Source organism: Oncorhynchus kisutch, linkage group LG6 (genome assembly GCF_002021735.2).
Source record: "Oncorhynchus kisutch isolate 150728-3 linkage group LG6, Okis_V2, whole genome shotgun sequence".
Taxonomy (NCBI): domain Eukaryota; kingdom Metazoa; phylum Chordata; class Actinopteri; order Salmoniformes; family Salmonidae; genus Oncorhynchus; species Oncorhynchus kisutch.
Genome location: NC_034179.2, coordinates 28,217,525 through 28,238,675, shown reverse-complemented (window position 1 = coordinate 28,238,675; position 21,151 = coordinate 28,217,525). Strand labels below are relative to the sequence as shown.

General features: G+C 42.2%; 3 protein-coding genes across 5 annotated transcripts in view; 1 reads left to right on the top strand and 2 right to left on the bottom strand.

Annotated features, from left to right (window-relative positions):
* Positions 1–10,151, bottom strand: part of LOC109891771 (bromodomain and WD repeat-containing protein 3-like) — a 20,162-nt gene extending 10,011 nt beyond the window's left edge. For both annotated transcript variants that reach the window (XM_020484256.2, XM_031826526.1), the window contains exons 1-22: positions 9,989–10,151; positions 9,775–9,833; positions 9,651–9,680; positions 9,404–9,463; positions 4,568–4,718; positions 4,307–4,405; positions 4,011–4,171; positions 3,675–3,896; positions 3,289–3,389; positions 3,088–3,158; positions 2,803–2,903; positions 2,638–2,678; positions 2,446–2,550; positions 2,195–2,345; positions 1,920–2,054; positions 1,667–1,795; positions 1,338–1,563; positions 1,087–1,233; positions 719–899; positions 471–564; positions 183–347; positions 20–93 (exon numbers count right to left, since the gene is read on the bottom strand). In XM_020484256.2, the coding sequence (XP_020339845.1) occupies positions 20–93; positions 183–347; positions 471–564; positions 719–899; positions 1,087–1,233; positions 1,338–1,563; positions 1,667–1,795; positions 1,920–2,054; positions 2,195–2,345; positions 2,446–2,550; positions 2,638–2,678; positions 2,803–2,903; positions 3,088–3,158; positions 3,289–3,389; positions 3,675–3,896; positions 4,011–4,171; positions 4,307–4,405; positions 4,568–4,718; positions 9,404–9,463; positions 9,651–9,680; positions 9,775–9,833; positions 9,989–10,022 (2,537 nt within the window). In that variant the 5' untranslated portion in view covers positions 10,023–10,151. The remainder of the gene's footprint in view (positions 1–19; positions 94–182; positions 348–470; positions 565–718; positions 900–1,086; positions 1,234–1,337; positions 1,564–1,666; positions 1,796–1,919; positions 2,055–2,194; positions 2,346–2,445; positions 2,551–2,637; positions 2,679–2,802; positions 2,904–3,087; positions 3,159–3,288; positions 3,390–3,674; positions 3,897–4,010; positions 4,172–4,306; positions 4,406–4,567; positions 4,719–9,403; positions 9,464–9,650; positions 9,681–9,774; positions 9,834–9,988) is intronic.
* Positions 9,659–21,151, top strand: LOC109892605 (SH3 domain-binding glutamic acid-rich-like protein). Of its 2 annotated transcripts, none has more exons than XM_020485266.2 (4): positions 9,659–9,822; positions 17,697–17,882; positions 18,149–18,229; positions 19,591–21,151. In XM_020485266.2, exons 2-4 carry the CDS (start codon positions 17,721–17,723, stop codon positions 19,624–19,626), a joined length of 279 nt encoding a protein of 92 aa, XP_020340855.1. In that variant the 5' UTR covers positions 9,659–9,822; positions 17,697–17,720; the 3' UTR covers positions 19,627–21,151. The 2 variants fall into 2 exon arrangements, with proteins under 2 accessions (XP_020340855.1, XP_020340854.1); XM_020485265.2 differs by lacking the exon at positions 9,659–9,822 and adding an exon at positions 16,124–16,301.
* On the bottom strand, positions 12,326–15,548 carry hmgn7 (high mobility group nucleosomal binding domain 7). The gene is made up of 6 exons (XM_020485267.2): positions 15,364–15,548; positions 14,482–14,508; positions 14,148–14,177; positions 13,539–13,586; positions 13,242–13,358; positions 12,326–13,044 (listed from the first exon to the last, which is right to left on the bottom strand). Exons 1-6 carry the CDS (start codon positions 15,376–15,378, stop codon positions 13,015–13,017), a joined length of 267 nt encoding a protein of 88 aa, XP_020340856.1. The 5' UTR covers positions 15,379–15,548; the 3' UTR covers positions 12,326–13,014.

Genomic DNA, 21,151 nt, shown 5'->3' with positions numbered 1-21,151 from the left:
GGAGATGGCAGACATTTACCTGGAACTGCTGTCACTCTGCCACTGTGTTTCCCCATCAGAGGAAGCTTCGCTGGCTTCTGCCTGCTCCTCTGCCTGCTCCACACAGAAACATAATTAGACCTCCACTGACATGACAACGCGAGTCCTCTGCTACTTCAAGAACAAGACTACAACCCCCCCACCTCTCCATCGCTGTCAGAGTCCATCTGGCTGTCAGAGATCCTCCCCCTGTTCACACGGCGACGTTCTCCTGCTGAGCGGGTCTGGTACGCTGGTGGAGGTCTGGTCTGCTTCTTCTTCCTCTGGGTCCGCCGCAGGGAGCGCTTGCAGGGAGCCTGCTGCTCAGTCTACAGGGGGGAGAAGTCGTTGTTGAATGATAGAAAAGAAAGTAAAGCAATTGGTAGAATTCAACAAAGGGGCACACATTTCTCCTGAAAAAATTGAGAGCTGTGGGACAGTAGTGTAGTCACCTTAGGAGAACTGGGTACAGGCTTCCTCCTCCTCTCTGTGTTGTAGATGGAACACTCCACCTCACCTTTGGCCCGTCTGGTCTCCTCCATCACCCTACACAACGCAAACAGCTTTAGTCAGCCATATCTACCTCAGCACCAATCTTACAAATGGTCCAAGGCTCAAAATGAAGAAGATGGGCAGGACTGGTTAGAACACAAGGTTCAAGGCCATCTAAGTTAGGCTCTGTCTGGTCAGTCAGTCTCACCGGAGGACCCCTTGCTGGACTTCATTGACCACAACCCTCCTGCTCCAGGCCAGCAGGTCCCTCTCCGTGGCCATCTGACTGCGAGGGGCGTTGTGGTGCATCTGACGCACCCCCTCCACCTGACCACTCCTCCTCAGGCCCACGTTAGGGGGCGATCCCACTACCTCTGGTCTCTCACCAGCTTCAAATGAGGAAAAACAGAGTTACACATATCAAATCAAAATCAAATCAAATTTGATGGTTAGCAGATGTTAATGCGAGTGTAGCGAATATTTAATTAATGACTACAACATCTGAAATCCAATATGCACACTGTATGAGGGTCATTCCAGTATGCAAATATGGTTATATGAAACTGTGGAACGTACCCCCCTCTCCTTCAGGCTCTCTCTCTTGGTCCCGCCTCTCATCCGGCTGGTTTTGCAACTGTCTGATCAGGACATCCAATGGGCTTTCTCCCTGACCCTCATCTGCTGTTAGCTGGCCAATCACCTGCTCCACCACCTCACCATCACCTAAGCAACAGAGAAGTTACAATTCCCAACGTTACCCACATTTTGATCCCAGAGCCAGGTAAAGAAACATTGATTGAACATTGAGTGTTGATAAGGAGGTTTACCATTGGCCATGTAGCCCAGCTGGGGCACCAGATGTTCCTCCTTGCAGCTCTCCCTGCCGGGCACCAGGCGCTGGTAGTGGGTGGGGTGGGGGTTACCGTCCACGTCCACCAAGAAGGGAGGGGGCATGAGGTGGGGCGCCTGCTGGGTTTGCTCGTCCAGGACAAAGTTATTGGCGTCCCGGATCAGGGGCCGGAAGTCAGTGTGGAAGAACATCTGGTCAGGAATCTGGAGGAGATGGTGATTTGTTATTCTCTTTACAAGCAATTAGATGACATGGAATTAACATATCTATGTTCAAATGAGCCATGTGTAAAGGCCAGACACTCACCTTCTCATAGGGTCTGCTGCAGCCAAAGCCAAAGATGAGCAGGTGGCCATGGGAGTCAGTGCAGGCAAAGTGCTGTCCATCAGCTGAGAACTTACAGTCAAACGCTGCACCGTGGCCTTGGCCCTCAATCTGAGACAGAGGAAGGCTTGTGTGAATGTCGGCCAGGGTGAAAACACTGGTACGCCACCAACGCGGTCACCGTGTAGTACATATGAAGATCCTTTGCTAACTGGAACAGCAGTCAGGCTCTCACCATGTTGAAGAAGTTGCGGATCTTCGCTCCCTTGGCGAGGTCCCACATGTAGATGTTGCCATCGTGACCAGCAGACAGCATGATGCGGCGGTCAAATGGGTGGGCCTCCAAGACAAACACTTCATCATCATGACCCTGAAGGAGGAACACAACCCATTCAGTCCCAACAGGTCACACTCACTGAAGAGACCAGACGGTTTTATGCCTTTCTACAGAGCCAGAGGTCTCCAGCCGTTTGCAGAGGAGACCAACGGGAGATAGAGACATCTACTCACAGACAGCACATGCAGTAGCTGGCCCGTGGTAGAGCTCCACACTTTGAGCAGGTAATTAGAGACCGCTGTGACGACCGTGCGGTCACCGCGGTCCCAGGCCACCATCGTCGGCACCAGCTTGGTCTTGTCCTCGCCATTCACAACAGCACTCCTGTGACACAGTCATACGTTAAGTACACTTACTAACGAGACAAACAAACCCATACACCCATTTGCAGCAGCACAGACAATTATAGACAGCATTGTCTTACCCTGGTAGTCTGGTGGCTATGTCCAGAGTAATGCTCTTCCACTCCTGCTGTTGGTAATGCCAGATCCTAGCCGTGCCGTCCCGGCTGCCACTCACAAACCTTAGGCTGGGGACAGACACAGCAGTAAGAGCCCACACAGCAACAAATCAAAATAGTTTTTATCAAAGTAAAGAGACAAGTGTGCACACTAACCTGTTACTGTTGTTACAAAACTGGACCACCACAACTTTGTCCTGTAAGAAGAGAGGTAGGAGTTAACAAAAGGAGTAGTGAGAAACAAACTGAACAGTACAAGTGCTCTAGCGCTATTTATTCTTCTGTCTCCGCTCTCTTTTCTCTTCTTCCCTGCTGTCTTACCATGTGAGCATCCAACTCAGACAGCTTCATGGGTGTTTCAGAGCCGAGGTAATACACCCTGATCACATGATCAGTACCGCCCGTGGCCAGGAACATCCCACCTGATTCAAAGAGCAACAGGTAAGTACATTAAACAAACTGATCTAGTGCTGTGGCTTTGTGAAAACTTTACCTTGACTCATGTTGTTCAAATAGTAATTTGCAAATAACTCCATAAAATCTGTGAAAATGTGATGAGGAATTGTAATGTAATGTAAAGCATGTTGTTTATTAGGGGCCACCTACCACAGCTGAAGGAGGAGGTGGAAATCTGGACCCCAGGCCTTGACCGCTCAATGAACTTGACTGGCCGGTCACTGAGGAGGAAACAGAAAACACAGGTTAGGGTCACTTAGGCCACAAAAAGGATCTGTTGAAAATAAAGACACCATCACCTTGTCATTCCTCCCTGGATGCCTCAGACAACCTCCGCTGTCCAACACTTACACAAACTTCATGCTGAGCGAGTGCCATTGCCATAAACACACCATGCCGTCTGCGCCAGTGGAGGCCAGGAAGCGCATCGGTCCTTTTACCGCCGGACAAAACTGAGGAGGACAGGGGGTGTCAAACACACTGATATTTCTCAAATCGAAAGGTTCACAAAATTGCACAAAAAAAAACAGGCCTCATGCAAGATATTTTACATCACAGAAGGTAAATGAATCAAATCAAAGTTTATTTGTCACGTGCGCCAAATACAACAGGTGTAGACCTTAGTGAAATGCTTACTTACAGGCTCTAACCAATAGTGCAAAAAAGGTGTTAGGTGAACCTAACACAAATGAATAATGAAGGGTATAACTAGCTAGGTTCCTATTACTTGTCCTGACCTGAATGGAGGTGATGGAGGCTGCATGGCCCTGCAGCACAGTGATGGGGGCGCAGGTGCGCAGGCACCACACTCGGATGACCTTGTCACAGCTGGCCGAGGCTATGAGCGTGTTCTCGTAGTTCACTGCCATGTCGGAGATCTCGGCCGCATGGCCACGCAGGGTGGACAGCAGCCGGCCGTCATCCGTGGACCAAATCTTCACCAGACAGTCATCAGAACCCTGGAAGGAGAGAGGTCATGATGAGACACCGGCGGTATAGAGACTGACACACTTCAGAGGGAACGGACAACAACTGTCTTTGGTATATCTTCTCGTCTTTTGTCAGACTCTTACCGTAAATATCCGTCTGCCACTGCGGTCGAAGGCCACACAGTACACAGAGGACAGGTGGCCCAGGATGCGCCTGTGCATCTTCATATGCTGGTAGGTGTAGGACGGCAGGGCATGGCCGAAGCGGGCAGTGCCAGTAGCCTGGCGAGCACCCATGATGGACACTAGACAGCGAGAGGGTAGAGGTCAGTTGGGTAGAGGTAAAGGAATTTACAATGAAATATGTATTGCTCTGTAGTGTTTCCAATAATTTACAGGTTTCAGGAATATTCTTTTTTTCTTTTTACAGCACAGCTTACCGATGCTGGGGGGCTTCCCAAAGCTGACTGGTGGTTCTGGGGGGCGACCCCGGTGCAGCGCAGCAACAGCAGTTCCGCTCCATTCTGTGTGGGTACAACCTAACAGAACACATGGTTCTAAAGCATTACAGACTGTATGACCTGGGAGTCTGGGGCATGTATTCCGCATCTGTTTAATCAAGCACCTTGATTAGTGATGATGACATTATTTTGGTGGCAAGAGAAAGAAACAGTGAATTGGGGTGGGGTGGGGGGGCTCACTTTTAGCTGTGCGAAGCAAAGACTGCCTTCCCAAGCCCAGGAGGGTCTGGACTCCAGGGACGCTAGGTGGGGCCTCCTTGTCTATGAGAGGACCGATCTGTTGGCATACTCTCAGCAGGTAGTCTGCTGGGATGTGCTGGTTCAAGATCACCTGTGGACACATCAGAGAAAACAGTCATCATATAGACCTGTGTGAGTGGAATCAGTAGGAAAATGTCATCAAAGCAACATTAGGGAAAATGTAACCGTATCCCTAGACACTTTAATATATGAAATGCCTTACATTTACAAACTAGATGTCAAAATACATCTTTAGTTAGATTTTATGTTCTGCCCAAAACGGACACTGGGCAGGGGTGAAATTGGAGTGTAAGCTCTGAGGAGAAGATGGTGGAAAGTGAGAATGAGATTTTAGAAACACTTAAAATAAGGCCTGTGTTTCACGTAGGCTTACCCTGGCATGACATTTTGATAACCGTGTAAATCTCTCTAAGAGGTGACATTTATCAATATATTTGCTTGTATTTACCCCCCAAAATTAGCTGCTAATGTGGCTATCAAAGAACTACAAATGCCATGATGATCTGGACTAGACTGAAGAATCGAGGCAATGGTAAGAATCTCTAGATTAACTATCAAATGTTATCTAACTGTAGTAATAATAAATTGGCAAAAAAAAAAAAAAAAGGAAAATTCTGTGCATTGTCTTGTGCAAGTTTTAAATTGACACGTGCAGGAGCTTGCAGGAATTTGTAGTCTTGCATGATGTCTAATTTGATGCTAATTAGCATTTGATAAAATTGATATATTGATAAAAGTCACCTTGTCTGAGAGATTTACATGGTTATCAAAATGTCACGCAAGGGTAAGCCTACACAAAACATAGCCCTTATTTTAAGTGTTTCTAAAATTCCCTTTGGGGAAAAACTATTGGAACCATTTCCCTGTTTGACCACTATGTTTTTATAGGTAATATGACACCTCCACTGTGTGGCTCTATACCAGGCAGTCAGAAGGCCCTAAAAATTGTCAAAGACGTCAGCCACCCTAGTCATAGACTGTTCCATCTGCGACCGCACAGCAAGCATACAGATGCACCAAGTCCGATACCAACAAGACCCTGAACAGCTCATACTCCCAAGTTCAATAGTTAGTCCGGGTAGCTATTGGTTATCTGCAATTACCCTTTTTTGCACTAACTATTTTGACTCATCACATACGCTGCTGCAACTATTTATCTATCCTGTTGCCTAGTCACTTTATTCCTACCTATACGTACATACACATCTGTTCAAAAGTTTGGGGTCACTTAGAAATGTCCTTGTTTTTTAAAGAAAAGCACAATTTGTCCATTAAAATAGATCAGAAACAGTGTAGACATTATTAATGTTGTAAATGACTATTGTATTTGGAAACTGCAGATTTTTATGGAATATCTACATATGCGTACAGAGGCCCATTATCAGCAACCATCACTCCTCTGTTCCAATGGCACGTTGTGTTAGCTAATCCAAGTTTAGAATTTTTGAATTTGTACAACTGAGCAAGAGGACAAGTACATTAGTGTCTAGTTTGAGAAACAGATGCCTCACAAGTCCTCAACTGGCAGCTTCATTAAATAGTACCCTGCAAAACACCCATCTCAATGTCAACAGTGAAGAGGCGACTCCAGGATGCTGGCCTTCTAGGCAGTTGCAAATAAAAAAACATCTCAGACTGGCCAATAAAAAGAAAAGATTAAGATGGGCAAAAGAACACAGACACTGGATAGAGTAACTCTGCCTAGAAGGCCAGCATCCCGGAGTCACCTCTTCACTGTTGAGACTTGTGTTTTGCGGGTACTATTTACTGAAGCTGCCAGTTGAGGACTTGTGAGGTGTCCGTTTCTCAAACTAGACACTAATGTTCTTGTCCTCTTGCTCAGTTGTGCACCGGGGCCTCGCACTCCTCTTTCTATTCTGGTTAGGGCCAGTTTGCACTGTTCTGTGAAGGGAGTAGTACACAGCGTTGTTCGAGATCTTTAGTTTCTTGGAAATTTCTTGCATGGAATAGCCTTCATTTCTCAGAACAAGAATAGACTGACGAGTCTCAGAAGAAAGTTATTTGTTTCTGGCCATTGAGCTAACACAACATACCATTGGAACACAGGAGAGATGGTTGCTGATAATGGGCCTCAGTACACCTATGTAGATATTCAATAAAAATACATTTAAAAAAAATCTGTTTCCAGCTACAATAGTCAAATACAACATTAACAATGTCTACAATGTATCTCTGATCAATTTTATGTTTTTTAATGATTTAAAAAAAAGTGTTTTCTTTTAAAAAAAGGGGACATTTCTAAGTGACTTCTGAACAGTAGTGTATCTACCTCAATTACCTCGTACCCCTGCACATTGACTCAGTACTGGTACCCCGTATACATAGCCAAGTTATCGTTACTCATTGTATATTTATTCCTTGTGTTATTATTTCTCTGTGTTGTTGGGAAGGGCCCCTAAGTAAGCAGTTAGTCAACACTTGTTGTTTACGAAGCATATGACAATATGATTTTAACTGATTTCCACACAATTTTCAAATGTTGCTACCAATCTTGTTATAATGGCAAAATGAAATATTTTCACAAAAAAACATTGTTTTCAGTGTGATTTAACACTGTTTAACACTATTAATCATAGGAATTAGTGGTTTGCTCAGTCCCCTCCTGTACTCCCTGTTCACTCATGACTGCACAGCCAGGCATGACTCCAACACCATCATTAAGTTTGCTGATGACACAACAGTGGTAGGCCTGATCACCGACAACGATGAGACAGCCTATAGGGAGGAGGTCAGAGACCTGACCGTGTGGTGCAAGGACAACAACCTCTCCCTCAATGTGATCAAGACAAAGGAGATGATTGTGGACTACTGTAAAAGGAGGACCGAGCACGCCCCCATTCTAGTCGACTGGGCTGTAGTGGAGCAGGTTGAGAGCTTCAAGCTCCTTGGCTTCCACATCACCAACAAACTAACACACTAAGCACACCAAAACAGTCGTGAAGAGGGCACGACAAAACCTATTCCCCCTCAGGAGACTGAAAAGATTTGGCATGGGTCTTCAGATCCTCAAAAGGTTCTACAGCTGCACCATTAAGAGCATCCTGACGGGTTGCATCACTGCTTGGTATGGAAATTGGTCAGCCTCCGACTGCAAGGCACTACAGAGGGTAGTGTGTATGGCCCAGTACATCACCGGGGCCAAGCTTCCTGCCATCCACGACCCATGTACCAGGCATCAAAGACTCCAGCCATCGTAGTCATAGACTGTTCTCTCTGCTACCACACAGCAAGCAGTACCAGAGCGCCAAGTCTAGGTCCAAGAGGCTTCTAAACAGCTTCTACCCCCAAGCCATAAGACTCATGAACATCTAATCAAATGGCTACCCAGACTATTTGCATTGCCCCCCCCCACTCTCTATTATTATTATTATTATCTATGCAGTCACTTAAATAACTACCTACATGTACATATTACCTCAACACCGGTACCCCCTGTATATAGCCCCACTATTGTTATTTTACTAGTGCTCTTTAATAATGTGTTATTATTATCATCAGCTCTTCCTTTTTGTTTAGTAAAACTGCCTTGTTGGTCAAGAGCTTGTAAGTAAGCATTTCACTGTAAGGTCTAACCCGGTTGTATTCCGCGCATGTGATAAATACAATTTGATTTGGGAAACACACACACTGCAGTTAGCCATCTGAATCACCTTCCTTCTCCCAGCTGTCTCAAATTGTAAAGTCTCTGCATACTAGGTTCGGTTTGCGCCTAGCAGAACTCGGCTGTGCTAAGTGAAGGTTTGTGCCGTGTATACTCCCTTAAAATATTAAAAGACCTTCGCTTGAAAAATTTGAAAAAACTGCAATAGTGCCGTTTGTCCATCATGAGACGCCTTAGCCAGTATAGGCTTAATTAATCAAAAATATCTCAAGAAATCGGTCTTTCATCTTGACGTTGTTGCAGACCTCTTAGTTGCGCAATTTTACATCTAGCTAAGATGTTTGGTGCAGTACATCTCTATTGAAAAAATTGTACATGAAAACGAGTTCTCTCACTCAATGACAAACACTTCATTGAATAATCCCCAATGTTGACCAATCTCTGACAAAGGAGCCTAGATTTCTCTGACCGAACTTCTGCTGCGTTCAAAACAATTGGGAGCTCGGAACACTCCGACTTCCGAGCATTCAAAACAACTGGGTACTCGGGAAAAAACGAGCTCCGACTGGGAAAATCGTTTTGTACGGTCAACAAACTCGGAATTCCAAGTCAGGAAATATGGCATCTTTCTAGAGCTCCGACCTAAAAATCCCTGACGTCATAATGTTACCTACTTTGGCCTCGAAGCACCATTCGTTTTGCCTCGAGAAAAAAATATGTCCTGTGCACGAACAGCCGCAAAAACCCTTGCCGATACTAAAACGTCACAAAATGTCGTCATAATATATGCAAGAACTGTTTCGGGTGGGAAGCATGCGGACGCCTTAACTGCTATTTCATTGGCTGTCTGGTAAGATGGACGTTTCCTAAACCTTTGTACATCCTCATTCTGTTTACCCCTCCTCTTTGCCCACACACAACACGGCTATAATTCCTGACCAAATATTAATTTGAAGTAATCAAATGCCGGCTTTTACTCAAACGCACAGATGGTTTAAAAATAACTATCATCCATCAACTGAACAAAAACATTTGAAAGCCGACAAAATATTGATATACAAATGTATTCTCGCAATCAAAAGTTACACGATTGATTGGATAGCCGGTTATGAACTTATTATAATAACACTCACCCAGTCTTGGAAGTTTCGTTTGTATTGTTTGCCGTCCCAACTCCATCGTTTCGGGATCAACTAAACGGAAGACACGCGGTTAGATAAATGCATCAAAACTCCATAAATACAATAATATAGTTGCCGTATTGTTCATGCCTCTATCAATAACAAAGCACACCATACCAATAAAAGTAGAAAGCGCCCCAATATCGCGGAAACGAGACCTGAGAACAAGCTAATATAGACGAGAGCGAGCGCAGCTTACCTCATACTCTTCCAGTTCCTCAACCAGGATCTATGGAGAGAGTTGCTAGTCTTTAGCACACATTGAGATATTTAGATAGATAGCAATTGTAGTTAAAGTTATTGATATAACTTGTCATTCCTACCTGTGCCGATTTTTTACACGGTCCCGACTGGAGAAATCTGGCAATGAGGTAATACAATTCTGAAAATAGAGAGGCGCATTATTAAGCCATTCAATAGCTTGCTAAGCTAGCCAGCTATGCTAACTACTAGATAGCTAGGCTAACTGACTCAAGACCTAAACTGTGTTTGCGTTAATATTTTAAAGAGAGAAATAGCTAGACATGTAACACTCACCAGCTTCGATTTGTGAACACTGTTCTTCTGCCATCACTTGATAAGAACATCGACATTTGATTCACTAATGTTTAGGTGTATTTGGAAAATAGCCACTTGAATTGCTTCCCAGCGTTTGGCCTTTTCCTTTCTCAAGCTATCTCACAGCTTTGTTAGCGCCCTCCCGCGACCAATGACAGAACATTTGCAATTCCAGCACGAGCCACCTGGTGGCCATACCACCTGGTTTTGGTGAGGAGTTCCTACCATATAGTACTAGGCCCGGTTTCCCAAAAGCATCTGAAGGCTTTAGAACCATCGTTATGGTTCTAAAGACTAATTTATCCTTAAAATGCATTTGGGAAATCGAGCCCAGGACAGAGACCTTTTATTGAGGACATATTTGTAGATAAAGTTGTTTTTATCGACCTCAATTAATTTGAGTAGAGCATATTCTGGGGTATTGAGATTGTCATTTCAAATAAATAAACAAGTAAGGCCTATTATATTCTGCTGATGAGATTTCATGGATGTTGATCTAATGTCTTGCCTTCACTTTTAGACTATGTACTTCCAAATATTAAATTAAGTTGCAACTACAACTATAGGGTTATTTTCAGACAAGCACAAAACTTACCATATGGCAAAAATAACGCCATATTATTATATGTAACAATATAGACTTTACATCCGTCCCCTCGCCCTGACTTGGGCGCGAACCAGGGACGCTCTGCACACATCAGTCACCCTCGAAGCATCGTTACCCATCGCTCCACAAAAGCTACGGCTAATGGGTACTGCCAAACACTACTTAGCCCTAGTTAGAGCAAGGTTACCAATTTGCATGTCAAACAATTATAATGTTAAGAGCTGAAAAATTGCATGCTTTTGCAAGACATGCAAAATCATGTCTTTGTGGTGATTTGTAGGCTCTATACAAGTAAGCTGGCATGATACATTATATATAAAAAAGAATGTGGACACCCCTTAAAATGTGTGGCTTTGGCTATTTCAGCCACACCCGTTGCTGAAAGGTGTATAGAATCGAGCACACAGCCATGCAATCTCCATAGACAAACATTGGCAGTAGAATGGCCTTACTGACGAGCTCAGTGACTTTCAACGTGGCACCGTCACAGGATGCCACCTTTCCAACAAGTCAGTTCGTCAAATTTCTGCCCTACCAGAGCTGCCCCGGTCAACTGTAAGTGCTGTTATTGTGAAGTGGAAACGTCTAGGAGCAACAACGGCTCAGCTGCGAGGTGGTAGGCCACACAAGCTCACAGAACGGAACCGCCGAGTGCTGAAGCGTGTAAAAAATTGTCTGTCCTGGGTTGCAACTCCGAGTTCCAAACTGCCTCTGGAAGCAACGTCAGCACAATAACTGTTTGTCTGGAGCCTAATGAAATGGATTGCCATGGCAGAGCAGTCGCAGACAAGCCTAAGATCACCATGCACTTTGCCAAGGGTCGGCTGGAGTGGTGTAAAGCTCGCTGTCATTGGACTCTGGAAACGCGTTCTCTGGAGTGATGAATCACGCTTCACCATCTGGCAGTCCGACAGGCGAATCTGGATTAGGCGGATGCCAGGAGAACGCTACTTTCCCCAATGCATAGTGCCAACCGTAAGGTTGGGTGGAGGAGGAATAATGGTCTGGGGCTGTTTTTCATGGTTCGGGCTAGGCCCCTTAGTTCCAGTGAAGGGAAATTTTAACGCTACAGCATACAATGACATTCTAGACGATTCTGTGTTTCAAACTTTGTGGCAACAGTTTGAGGGCCCGTTCCTGTTTTAGCATGGCAATGCTCCTGTGCACAAAGCGAGGTCGATACAGAAATGTTTTTTCAAGATCAGTGTGGTAGAACTTGACTGGCCTGCACAGAGCCCTGACCTCAACCCCATCGAACACCTTTGGAATGCTGACTGCGAGCCAGGACTAATCGCCCAACATCAGTGGCCTTACCTCACTAATGTTCTTGTGGCTGAATGGAAACAAGTCTCCCCAGCAATGTTCTAACATTTAGTGGAAAGCCTTCCCAGAAGAGTGGAGGCTGTTAGAGCAGCAAAAGCAAAATGAATGCCCATGATTTTGGAATGAGATGTTTGACGAGCAGGTGTCCACATACACACATTTTGGTCATGTATTGTACCTAGGGTCCATTTACTCTCATTTTGAGTTTTGGTCAGCAAATAGTGACTAAGACATTTAGACAAATCCAGAAAGTATGTTGCAAAATGCTACCTCTGACCAAAAGTTTTCCATCAGTCATTAATTTAAGATTATTGTTTGTTTATATATGATATGGTAATGATACAGTAATAATGACACGTAAAGTAATGAGACAGAGTGCAACCTCATGAGGAAAATTCCAATTACTATTTTATTAAATTCCAATTAGACATCCAGAACTTCAGTGGGAACACAACAGATGGCGGCATATTTCAATAAAAAATCCCAACATTTGTTTCAAAAAGCATTAGCGACTTCCAACAAGTCTCTTCTGCCGTTAAAATAATTTGTCATCAAAATAATTCAGAGCAAGATTATTTCAAAAGCAGTTATGCCCACATCATTATTAAGCCTGGAATGTTTTCAATATTTTTTCAATATTTAAATTCCTCTTACAGACATTCACGTTGAAAATAAGTAAACCCCCACATAAAGAAAAAACACTGCACATATCAAGGGTAAAAATACAACCACCAACAAAAGTGAAATGTTGTGAGTTGGCAAACCTACAATGTGATACTATACCACCTGCAATTAGTCTGCCAGCCAGCATTATTTTTTGAGCTCCCAACAAGGTACCAACACTAATAAAAAAACGAAACCGTAATTATGTTTGCTTAAAAACACTTGATATGACCACTGCACAACAGAACAATCTTCCATATTTAGCTTTGTTTTGTGCTAAAAACCTGTACCAATAATTACAAAATTGTTGATAAAAATATTCCTCTGTTAATAAGGTAATGGAGGTTTTAGGGAAAACACATGAGACTTGGGGGGCCATACAAGGGAGGGGATTGGACGAACAGGATAGGTGCTACTCAGTCTTCTCTTCTGGAGTCTCTACCTGTAAGATGAAAAAAGTAAGACCTTGAGAGCCATTCACTGTGAGACACTGAGAATCCTGAATGATTCATGTTTTTAGATGGATTTACCTCTACAAATAGTAAGATACAACTAACTAAAAACAACATTCTCGAGATAATACTTCCAATTAAAAATAATAGTCTTATATTAACAATCAGGTGATATGGCATGACATACTTCGTCTGTCTTGGTCTCGCCATTTTCAGACTGGGTCTCCTCTTTAGGCTCCTCGACTGCTGCTGCCTTCACCTTCTTCTTGTCTTCCTTCTTCTTGTCATTTACTTCTTTTTCTTTCTGTGGGGACAATTTACATGCATATCTGTCAAATCTTCTCTGCCTGGAACCTCAGAATGATGTAATTGTCTAGACACTTAATATGGGTGTGAATGTGCTGAAAAGACAACATGACATGCTAAACACCTGACATGCATAATTATATTGAATGAGTAGATGTTGAAGACAGGTAAGTATTACTTTAGCTGGCTTTTTTGGTTTTGGTGCTGGTTTGGGAGGGGCTGGTTTCTGAAAAATACAGAAGGAAGAGTATATTGATACAATAGATTCTCAAAGCAATGCATTGCATACCATGAAACAGAACAAAAATATATATAAGTTATCAAATGGCTACCCAGACTATTTGCATTGCCCCCCCTTCTACGCTACTGCTACTCTGTTATTATCTAGGCATAGTCACTTTAATAACTCTACCTACATGTACATATTACCTCAATTACCTTGATTGACACTGGTGCCCTCGTACATTGACTCTGCGCTGGTATCCCCTGTATATAGCCCCACTATTGTTCTTTTACTGCTGCTCTTTAATTATTTTTTATTTTACCTCTTACTTTTTGGGGGTATTTTCTTAAAACTGCATTGTTGGTTAAGGGCTTGTATGTAAGCCTCTCACTGTAAGGTCTACCTACACCTGTTGTATTCGGCGCATGTGACAAATATGATTTGATTTGATAGTTGAAAAGAAGAAAATATATTTTTAGTTAAAGGTTAAATAGTTGTAGTGCTGATGCCTATATACATATTACATTTCCAAAAGGTAGCTTTAAAGAAACAAAATGTACTCACCGATGACAACCGTGCAGATCTCCTTGAAGGCTAATGTAAGAAAAGAGAATAATATTACTCAATCAAAGGTGTGTGAAAACATTTAAAAAGGAATTGAATGAGGATGTTTTCTTCATCTTCATAATGCAGACAATTGAATATTTCACTATTTCAAGAATGCATTATACTTTTCAACAAATTTAATATTTTCAGGTTTTTACGAGCAAATAATGTGATAAAATCAATCACCAGTAATCACTAGTGATGATTTCAATAATGGTGAAGATTGCAACCTGTAGCTTATTCTACAAGGGTGATATTCATGTGTGAGTCTTTGTGTGTGTGTATCACTTACCTCCTCCTTGACATCTCCATCGGCTCCCTGCAAAATGTATGAAAAAATACATTACTCAAAATGATTGGAAACAATAGCATGCGTATCTAAAACATAATATATTATTGCTGAATATTTAAATATTGTCTAAAATGTGTAACTGCAAGTTCACAGAAACTTAGCCGCTTGCAAACATTGGCAATAGCCTACACTTTGCCTATACAGCCAGCCTCTACTCATTCTAGATTTGCGCTTCATGTTCTATGCGTTGAGTAGAAGAAGCAGTGGACCTGGTTATTTTTTTTTCATTGGGACATTAGTCCTCATCTGTTTTCACCAAATGTATTTTAGGGGGAGGGGCAGAATCAACTGTGTTCCGCCCCCTGGCGATAAGAAGGCGCAATAGCACCCATTTAACGCGAACAAAGAAAACATTAAAATGATCATTTTTGCGACGGTCTTAGAATTAAATTATATTGAGGAAGAAAAGAAGAGTTTTTACTTTATTTTTCTGTACCATTTACATGCAGATTTACACGGTCTAACTATCAAAAGGCATCCGTTTTGTTTGGCTGTGTTCGCGATGTGGGTAGGAACTGCAAAGCATGGCTGCTTGTGGTTTCAATAGCATGGAGATCCAGCTTGACTTCAGACCAGACAGAAGATTGTGTGCGCCTCTCAAGAAATCCCTCGAAACATTCTAAATTCGGCGAAATAAGACGCTCTTTGCAAACCAAAAAAATCTAATAATTATATCAAATGATTTTTTTGCAAGAGTGAACATAAATACATACGTCAGATTTGTATTTAATCTCCCTTGTCTCGAAGGCTTCATAATATCAAGACTGATTTATACAGGGCAAAAAGTATATCCGCATACTGTAATCTAGGCTCTCTACATACCTTTCTCTTGGGCATGTTGGATTTGTAGGTTTTCTTCTTTAATAGAAACTAAAGATATAGCTATATTTTGTGATTCAGAGTTCACAGTTTGCAGAGACTGGCGTCTTCTTATTAATACTGTAGTAAAGATACAGCACATTAAACCCAGTGGTTGGATGGGGGTGGGGGTAGGTGCGGCTAAATGTTGACTGATGTTATGCTTGGCCAATCAAAGGATGGCACAAGGTGTCACAAAAGAAACAGATTTTCAATGTAGTTCATTTACGCGCGAAATTCCTAGTGAAAGTGAATGACGTGTTTATCATTTGTAACAGCTAGGCCTATTCACGGACTGGCGCAAGAAAATATAAGAAATCACAGACGTTAATGTTGCAATTCTGCTTGCATTTTTGCGCTTAGTGTTGTTCAGCCACCATGAGATTAAATCATTAAAATGTTGGAAGACAAAATAGGCTATTCTTAAAAAGAAAAACAATGCAGCCAAATAATCACCCGGATTTTTGATAGGGCTATATTATCTTATCAGACAGCTTTAGGCCTACATTGGGTAGCTAGTAGGTTGTAAACCTGTTACTGTATTTTCCTTATGTCCGAGCATATGTCTATTAGCTTTATTTAGTGTATACTTATTAAAAGTCTTACTTTAAATATATGGGATGTGTGTTTATTAGGCTATGTAAATAGGCGTATGAAATATGAACGTAGTCAAACGCTTTTGGAAATACGTTTCGAAAGCACCGGGATAGTGTTCCCAATTGTTTTTAGATATCTGATTTCCATCGGCTGTTACAGAGAGAGAGAGAGAGAGAGAGCGAGAGAGAGAACGAGATCATTTGGAGACGTTGGTGCAGTGTGCACCGTTCACTTGGTTTTGGGGAGTGAATCAAACAGCCATGGTGATAAAAGTATTTATAGCATCATCCTCTGGATCGACAGCGGTAAGAAACCTAGAGTATTGAGTAAGCTTTGTAGCCTATTGACTGTTTATGTTCATTTTCTTGGCGAATTCAAATGACATGTATTTGCATGATTAGGTAGGTGTGGCGGGCTCATACGAGTGTGCTATTGCTCTGTTGTAGCTACGCAGATACTATCATATGAATTCGGCTCTATCGAGTATTGAATTAGCGTCGACATAAACTTGCTTTTGAAAGTTCTGCAAGTTGTGCATGGGATGTCCCAGGCGATAGAGTAGAAGCTGGACAGCTGCACAAATGCACTAGATTCTATAGGCTTCTCATGCATGACAATGCATATTGTAATGGCCCTAAAACAAGGAGGACCTGCCATTTTGGAGATATTGATTTGTTATCACTATTATTGTATTCATTTGCATAGTGTTAATATAGTATTAGCACAATGCCATGATTGTATTGTATCTAAAATGCAGGTACAACACAGTACAATATAAGAGGATACATAGTCACGTATTTGTCTGTTGGAATAGCAGTCACTTACTCCTGCTCAAACCCATCTGTGTTGGAGTATTTTTATGAGTGAGCATGCAGACAAGAATGTTTAGGTGAAGCACTTGGTGAAACATCTCAGATTTTTTCAAGCAACTGTTTTAGTCCAAGTGGTGAGGGTGAGGGGGTCAGGCTTAATTAGACTCTCCCAGCAGATGTTGACTCCCCCACACCACCTTCCTCCATTTTCCTGGCCCACCACTCCTTCCCTACATACTGTAAAACAACACTCCTACTGTTGCCAGGGGGGTTCTGGGCCAGAATAGCTGGACAGGATCAGTCTTTGGGCATCTGAGCTTCATACCTCACCCAATTACAGTACGTCACCCTCTAAAGAATCAGTCAAAAAGCACAATGGCTACAGAACGACTGCCTCAGCCAACCTCTGAATTATCTGGTCTGAAAGACGGATATTATTGCTTACTGTGAATTTGCAAGTCACAACAATGACCATACAGAAATGGTTATGTATACCTAATTGTAAAGCCAGGCCTCTTTGTGTACAAGAGTTGACAGCATGTTTCATCTATATAATTTGATGTCATTTTCCAAAGTATTCTTCCTCTAATTCTTAACTAAAGTCATGCAGCGCAGTTTAGACAGAACATAAGTGGTAGCATGGGAACACTGGGCTCTCATCCTGCTGCCATATTTGGTCTGTGCCTGACTTCTTAGCTGATCCTGGTTGTGGAGAGGCCTTATTGGGTCTGTCGTAGTCCTCAGGCTCTTATGTAGAATGCAGCCCGGCAGCAGAGGCTCTGCAAAGTGAATAGAGGCTTTTCTCCCCATACACCACCCAAACCCTATTATTATTGTATCATTATTACAACAACTCATAGTATATCTATATCCCCTCTCTGCCTGTAGATTAAGAAGCAGCAGCAAGACATCATGGGTTTCCTTACTGTCAACAAGATTGACTTTGAGGAGTGTGACATCGTCACTAGTGAAGACAACAGGAAGTGGATGAGGGAGAACGTACCTGAAGACTTCAGACCAACGACGGGTGTCCCCCTGCCTCCACAGATATTTAATGAAGAACAATACTGTGGGGTGAGTGTTGTACTGTACTGACCCCATCACTGTAGTGAAGCTTACTGCCTGGAACTGATGATGAGAGGTCAAAGGACAGTAGGCTTGCAACTGCATAGTGAGTGCCTGGTTAATATTTATTCTGTTCTAATTGAAAGTACACATTCTCAACATACTCCGTGAGAATATTACCTCCTATTACCTACCCAGTACCTTCTGTAACAATTTGTGTGATAACCTAATGAAACGTACTTAGTGAGACCGCTTCCCTTGTATTGTCATTACAGAACTATGAGGCCTTCTTTGATGCCCGTGAGGAGCATGCAGTGTATGCCTTTTTGGGCCTAACAGCCCCTCTAGGCTCCAAGGTAAAGACAATGATCTTATGGACATACTCAGTCTGTCAAAACCACAGGTGACCAGTCCGTTTACTTTTAATTGATTGCTTGTTGTTTTGAAGTGAACCTTACAGTGCTGATTGTAGCTTACAAAATAAAAGATGGTCCTAAATTGCCCTCTGGCCCTAGCTGTATACAGCCATTATAAAATGACTGGAATGCTATTTTTGGCCAATGGGTATGTGTGGCCTAATTAACTGTTCTATCGGGTTGAGGGAAGAGTGATGACATCTGACGTAAGACAATGATTTTCAACCACACAGTTAGACTACAACACAATCAGTGTACGAGTTACATTTGTCCCAAAAATAAGCTCGAAAGCTTGTGACTAACACTCATGATATATTATGAAATGTAAATTAATGTTCTGGAGGAAGATTTTTGTGGCATGTTTTGTGGCATGTTATTATGCAATTCATCTCCATGTGTTGAACACGTGTTTAGTATCTGGTTCAACTGGCTTTAGCTGTATATTTAGATTTCTACCTGTTGTACTTCTCTCTGAGGTCTCAGAATGTATCTTAAATGGCCATTATGCAATGACTGAGTTTTAAAGCGGCAATCAGCAGTTGCAACATTAACAAATTGTTCTCCCCTCCGCTGATTCGGTAGAAAGCAGAGGGATGGAGCTAGAAAAATATAACCACCCTCAATTTCATAGACAGTGGTATGGATGCAATGACTGACAATCCATGATATAAAAATGATAGTTTTAACCATGTTTTGAGGCTATATAGTGTTTACTTTCTTTACAAACATTGGAGTAAAACAAGCTTATATTTTGGGATCTGATAGGGTACAACAATTGATCTAAGCTCATTTATACATTATAATCTTCAAAAATCAACAGGTACATATAATTAATTTATAAGTCCAAAAATGGATGTAGCAAATGCAGATTGCCCCTTTAATGATTGTTTTGCTTTTTGTCCAGGAAAATATAAATACCTCACAAAAGAGGCATGCAATACAAATTGATTCGTAATAACAAAGTAGTTATTGATTCACAATAACATTGTTGATCCTACAGGGACAGAGTAGTTGTGAGTAGTTCATTGTAAGATCTCCATGTTACTTCCAATTCCCAGGCAGTGTTTCCTCTTACCATGTATTTCACAGCTCCGTTGCACAATATAGAGGCAATGAATGCTGACCTGCTTTTAAGCAGCAGGTCGAGACTGTTCTGTTGACTACTGTACTATATCATTACAACACTTACACACAATTGTGTTTTTAAAATGACATGAACCTTTTGGTGGAAGCATAATTACAGGTGGTCTCAACCCTGGTTTTGTATAATTTTCTTATCACTGTTTTCCTACCACCCACAGGAAGCAGAGGCCTTGGCCAGACAGGAGCAACAGTAGCCATATGGTTTTGGTTAGCGGACCACAGTGCCCTCTCCTGGCGTTTTCCAGTCAGCTCTACAGCAGCCTGCCAGTGCTCGTCTGGAACACGTCTTCTCAGACCAATCATAGAGCTTTATTTTGTTGTAAAATGTAACCAGTCTGGTATCAAATTGACCAACGGAGCATGGCCAAATGTTGTGTTGTATGACAATGTATTTAATGTGATAACCTTGTAATGTTTCAATAGTTCAAGCCAATGCTGGGCAGTATCCAGTGTTCAATATGATTTTGAAATCAAGGCAGAATGAGTTCCCAAATACTAGGCATTTAGTAGATCATATAGACATGCTTTACACATTTGAGAATATTTAATTCAATGAGATATTTTTCAACTTTGATAATAAAATAGTGTTACTTCACTACTCAGTCTATCTTATTCTTAACCAGTTTCCTTGTTATTCTTGTAGCACAATGGTGTTGCCGGAAGACAGCTAGTTTCTCTCCACCTCTGAGTACATTGACTTCAATACAAAACCTAAGAGGCTCATGGTTCTCATCCTCTTCCATAGACGTACACAGTAATTATGACAACTTCCGGAAGAAGTCCTCCAACCTATCAGAGCTCTTGTTGTCCACCCAATCAAAGGATCAGATAATGAATCTAGTACTGAAAGCATTAGCTACAGTTAGCTTGCACTGCAGTGCATAAAATGTGGGGTGAAGTTGATTCAAAGATGGAAAGACTATAGTTGAACCGTTTTGAACAAATTCCTTTTTTTAAATTGAAGGAGAAGCAAGAGAGAGCAAGAGCTAGCTATATTTTGTAGAATTTTTTTAAACTTTCACTTAGCTAGCTAATGCAGCTAGCTAGTTTAGCCTACTCAAACACTCGGCTCAAACAGGAATGCTATGTTAGCTAGCAGGCTATGGCTATCCAACACTGGAACTCTTCCAAGTCCAAGCCTTTTATTTTATTTATTACCACCGGGGCCTGCCGGTGTAACTGCTAAATTGCTTTCTGACTGTACTGCATTATCATAGCGGGTTTTCTAACACCTTAGTTCTAGTAGCTATGTTGACTATGACGTTAGCTAATATGGTGACAGCGATGTAGGCTCTGTGTAGTGGTTATGATATTAAGGTTTGACTTGGAAAGGTTTTTTAGCCTGGTCACAGAGCTGATTTGTTGTGCACTGAAGTCCACAAACGAAGGGAAAAGGTGAGAGGAGGAGAGCACCTTGATGCGAGAAAGAATTATGTGGTCATGCTGTTTGTATGTGGCTGCTATGAAAGTGAACTGTGTTATCCATGTGATCAGGGGTGTATTAATTCTGTCGATTCTGTTGAAAAACGTTTCTTAAACGGAACCAAACGGGCTAAACATACCAGAATTTGTCCAACAGAAACTCTCATTTGTAACTGTTGGACTAATGATTACACCCTAGATCATCTAGATGCAGGCAAGTGTGTGCAAGGTGTTGTTAAATGTGTCATTGTCTGTCACCTTTATTACTAAAATAAATTCTCTTGGCCTGTGCACCTA

Coding starts and splice junctions, on each gene's coding strand:
- hmgn7 (XM_020485267.2), bottom strand. Junction 13,359..13,538: donor AACCAAAAAAGCCAGCTAAA/GTAATACTTACC, acceptor TTGTCCCCACAG/AAAGAAAAAGAAGTAAATGA. Junction 13,045..13,241: donor GCGAGACCAAGACAGACGAA/GTATGTCATGCC, acceptor TTCATCTTACAG/GTAGAGACTCCAGAAGAGAA.
- LOC109892605 (XM_020485265.2), top strand. CDS start 16,257: ATGGTGATAAAAGTATTTATAGCATCATCCTCTGGATCGACAGCG. Junction 16,302..17,696: donor CATCCTCTGGATCGACAGCG/GTAAGAAACCTA, acceptor CTCTGCCTGTAG/ATTAAGAAGCAGCAGCAAGA. Junction 17,883..18,148: donor ATGAAGAACAATACTGTGGG/GTGAGTGTTGTA, acceptor TTGTCATTACAG/AACTATGAGGCCTTCTTTGA.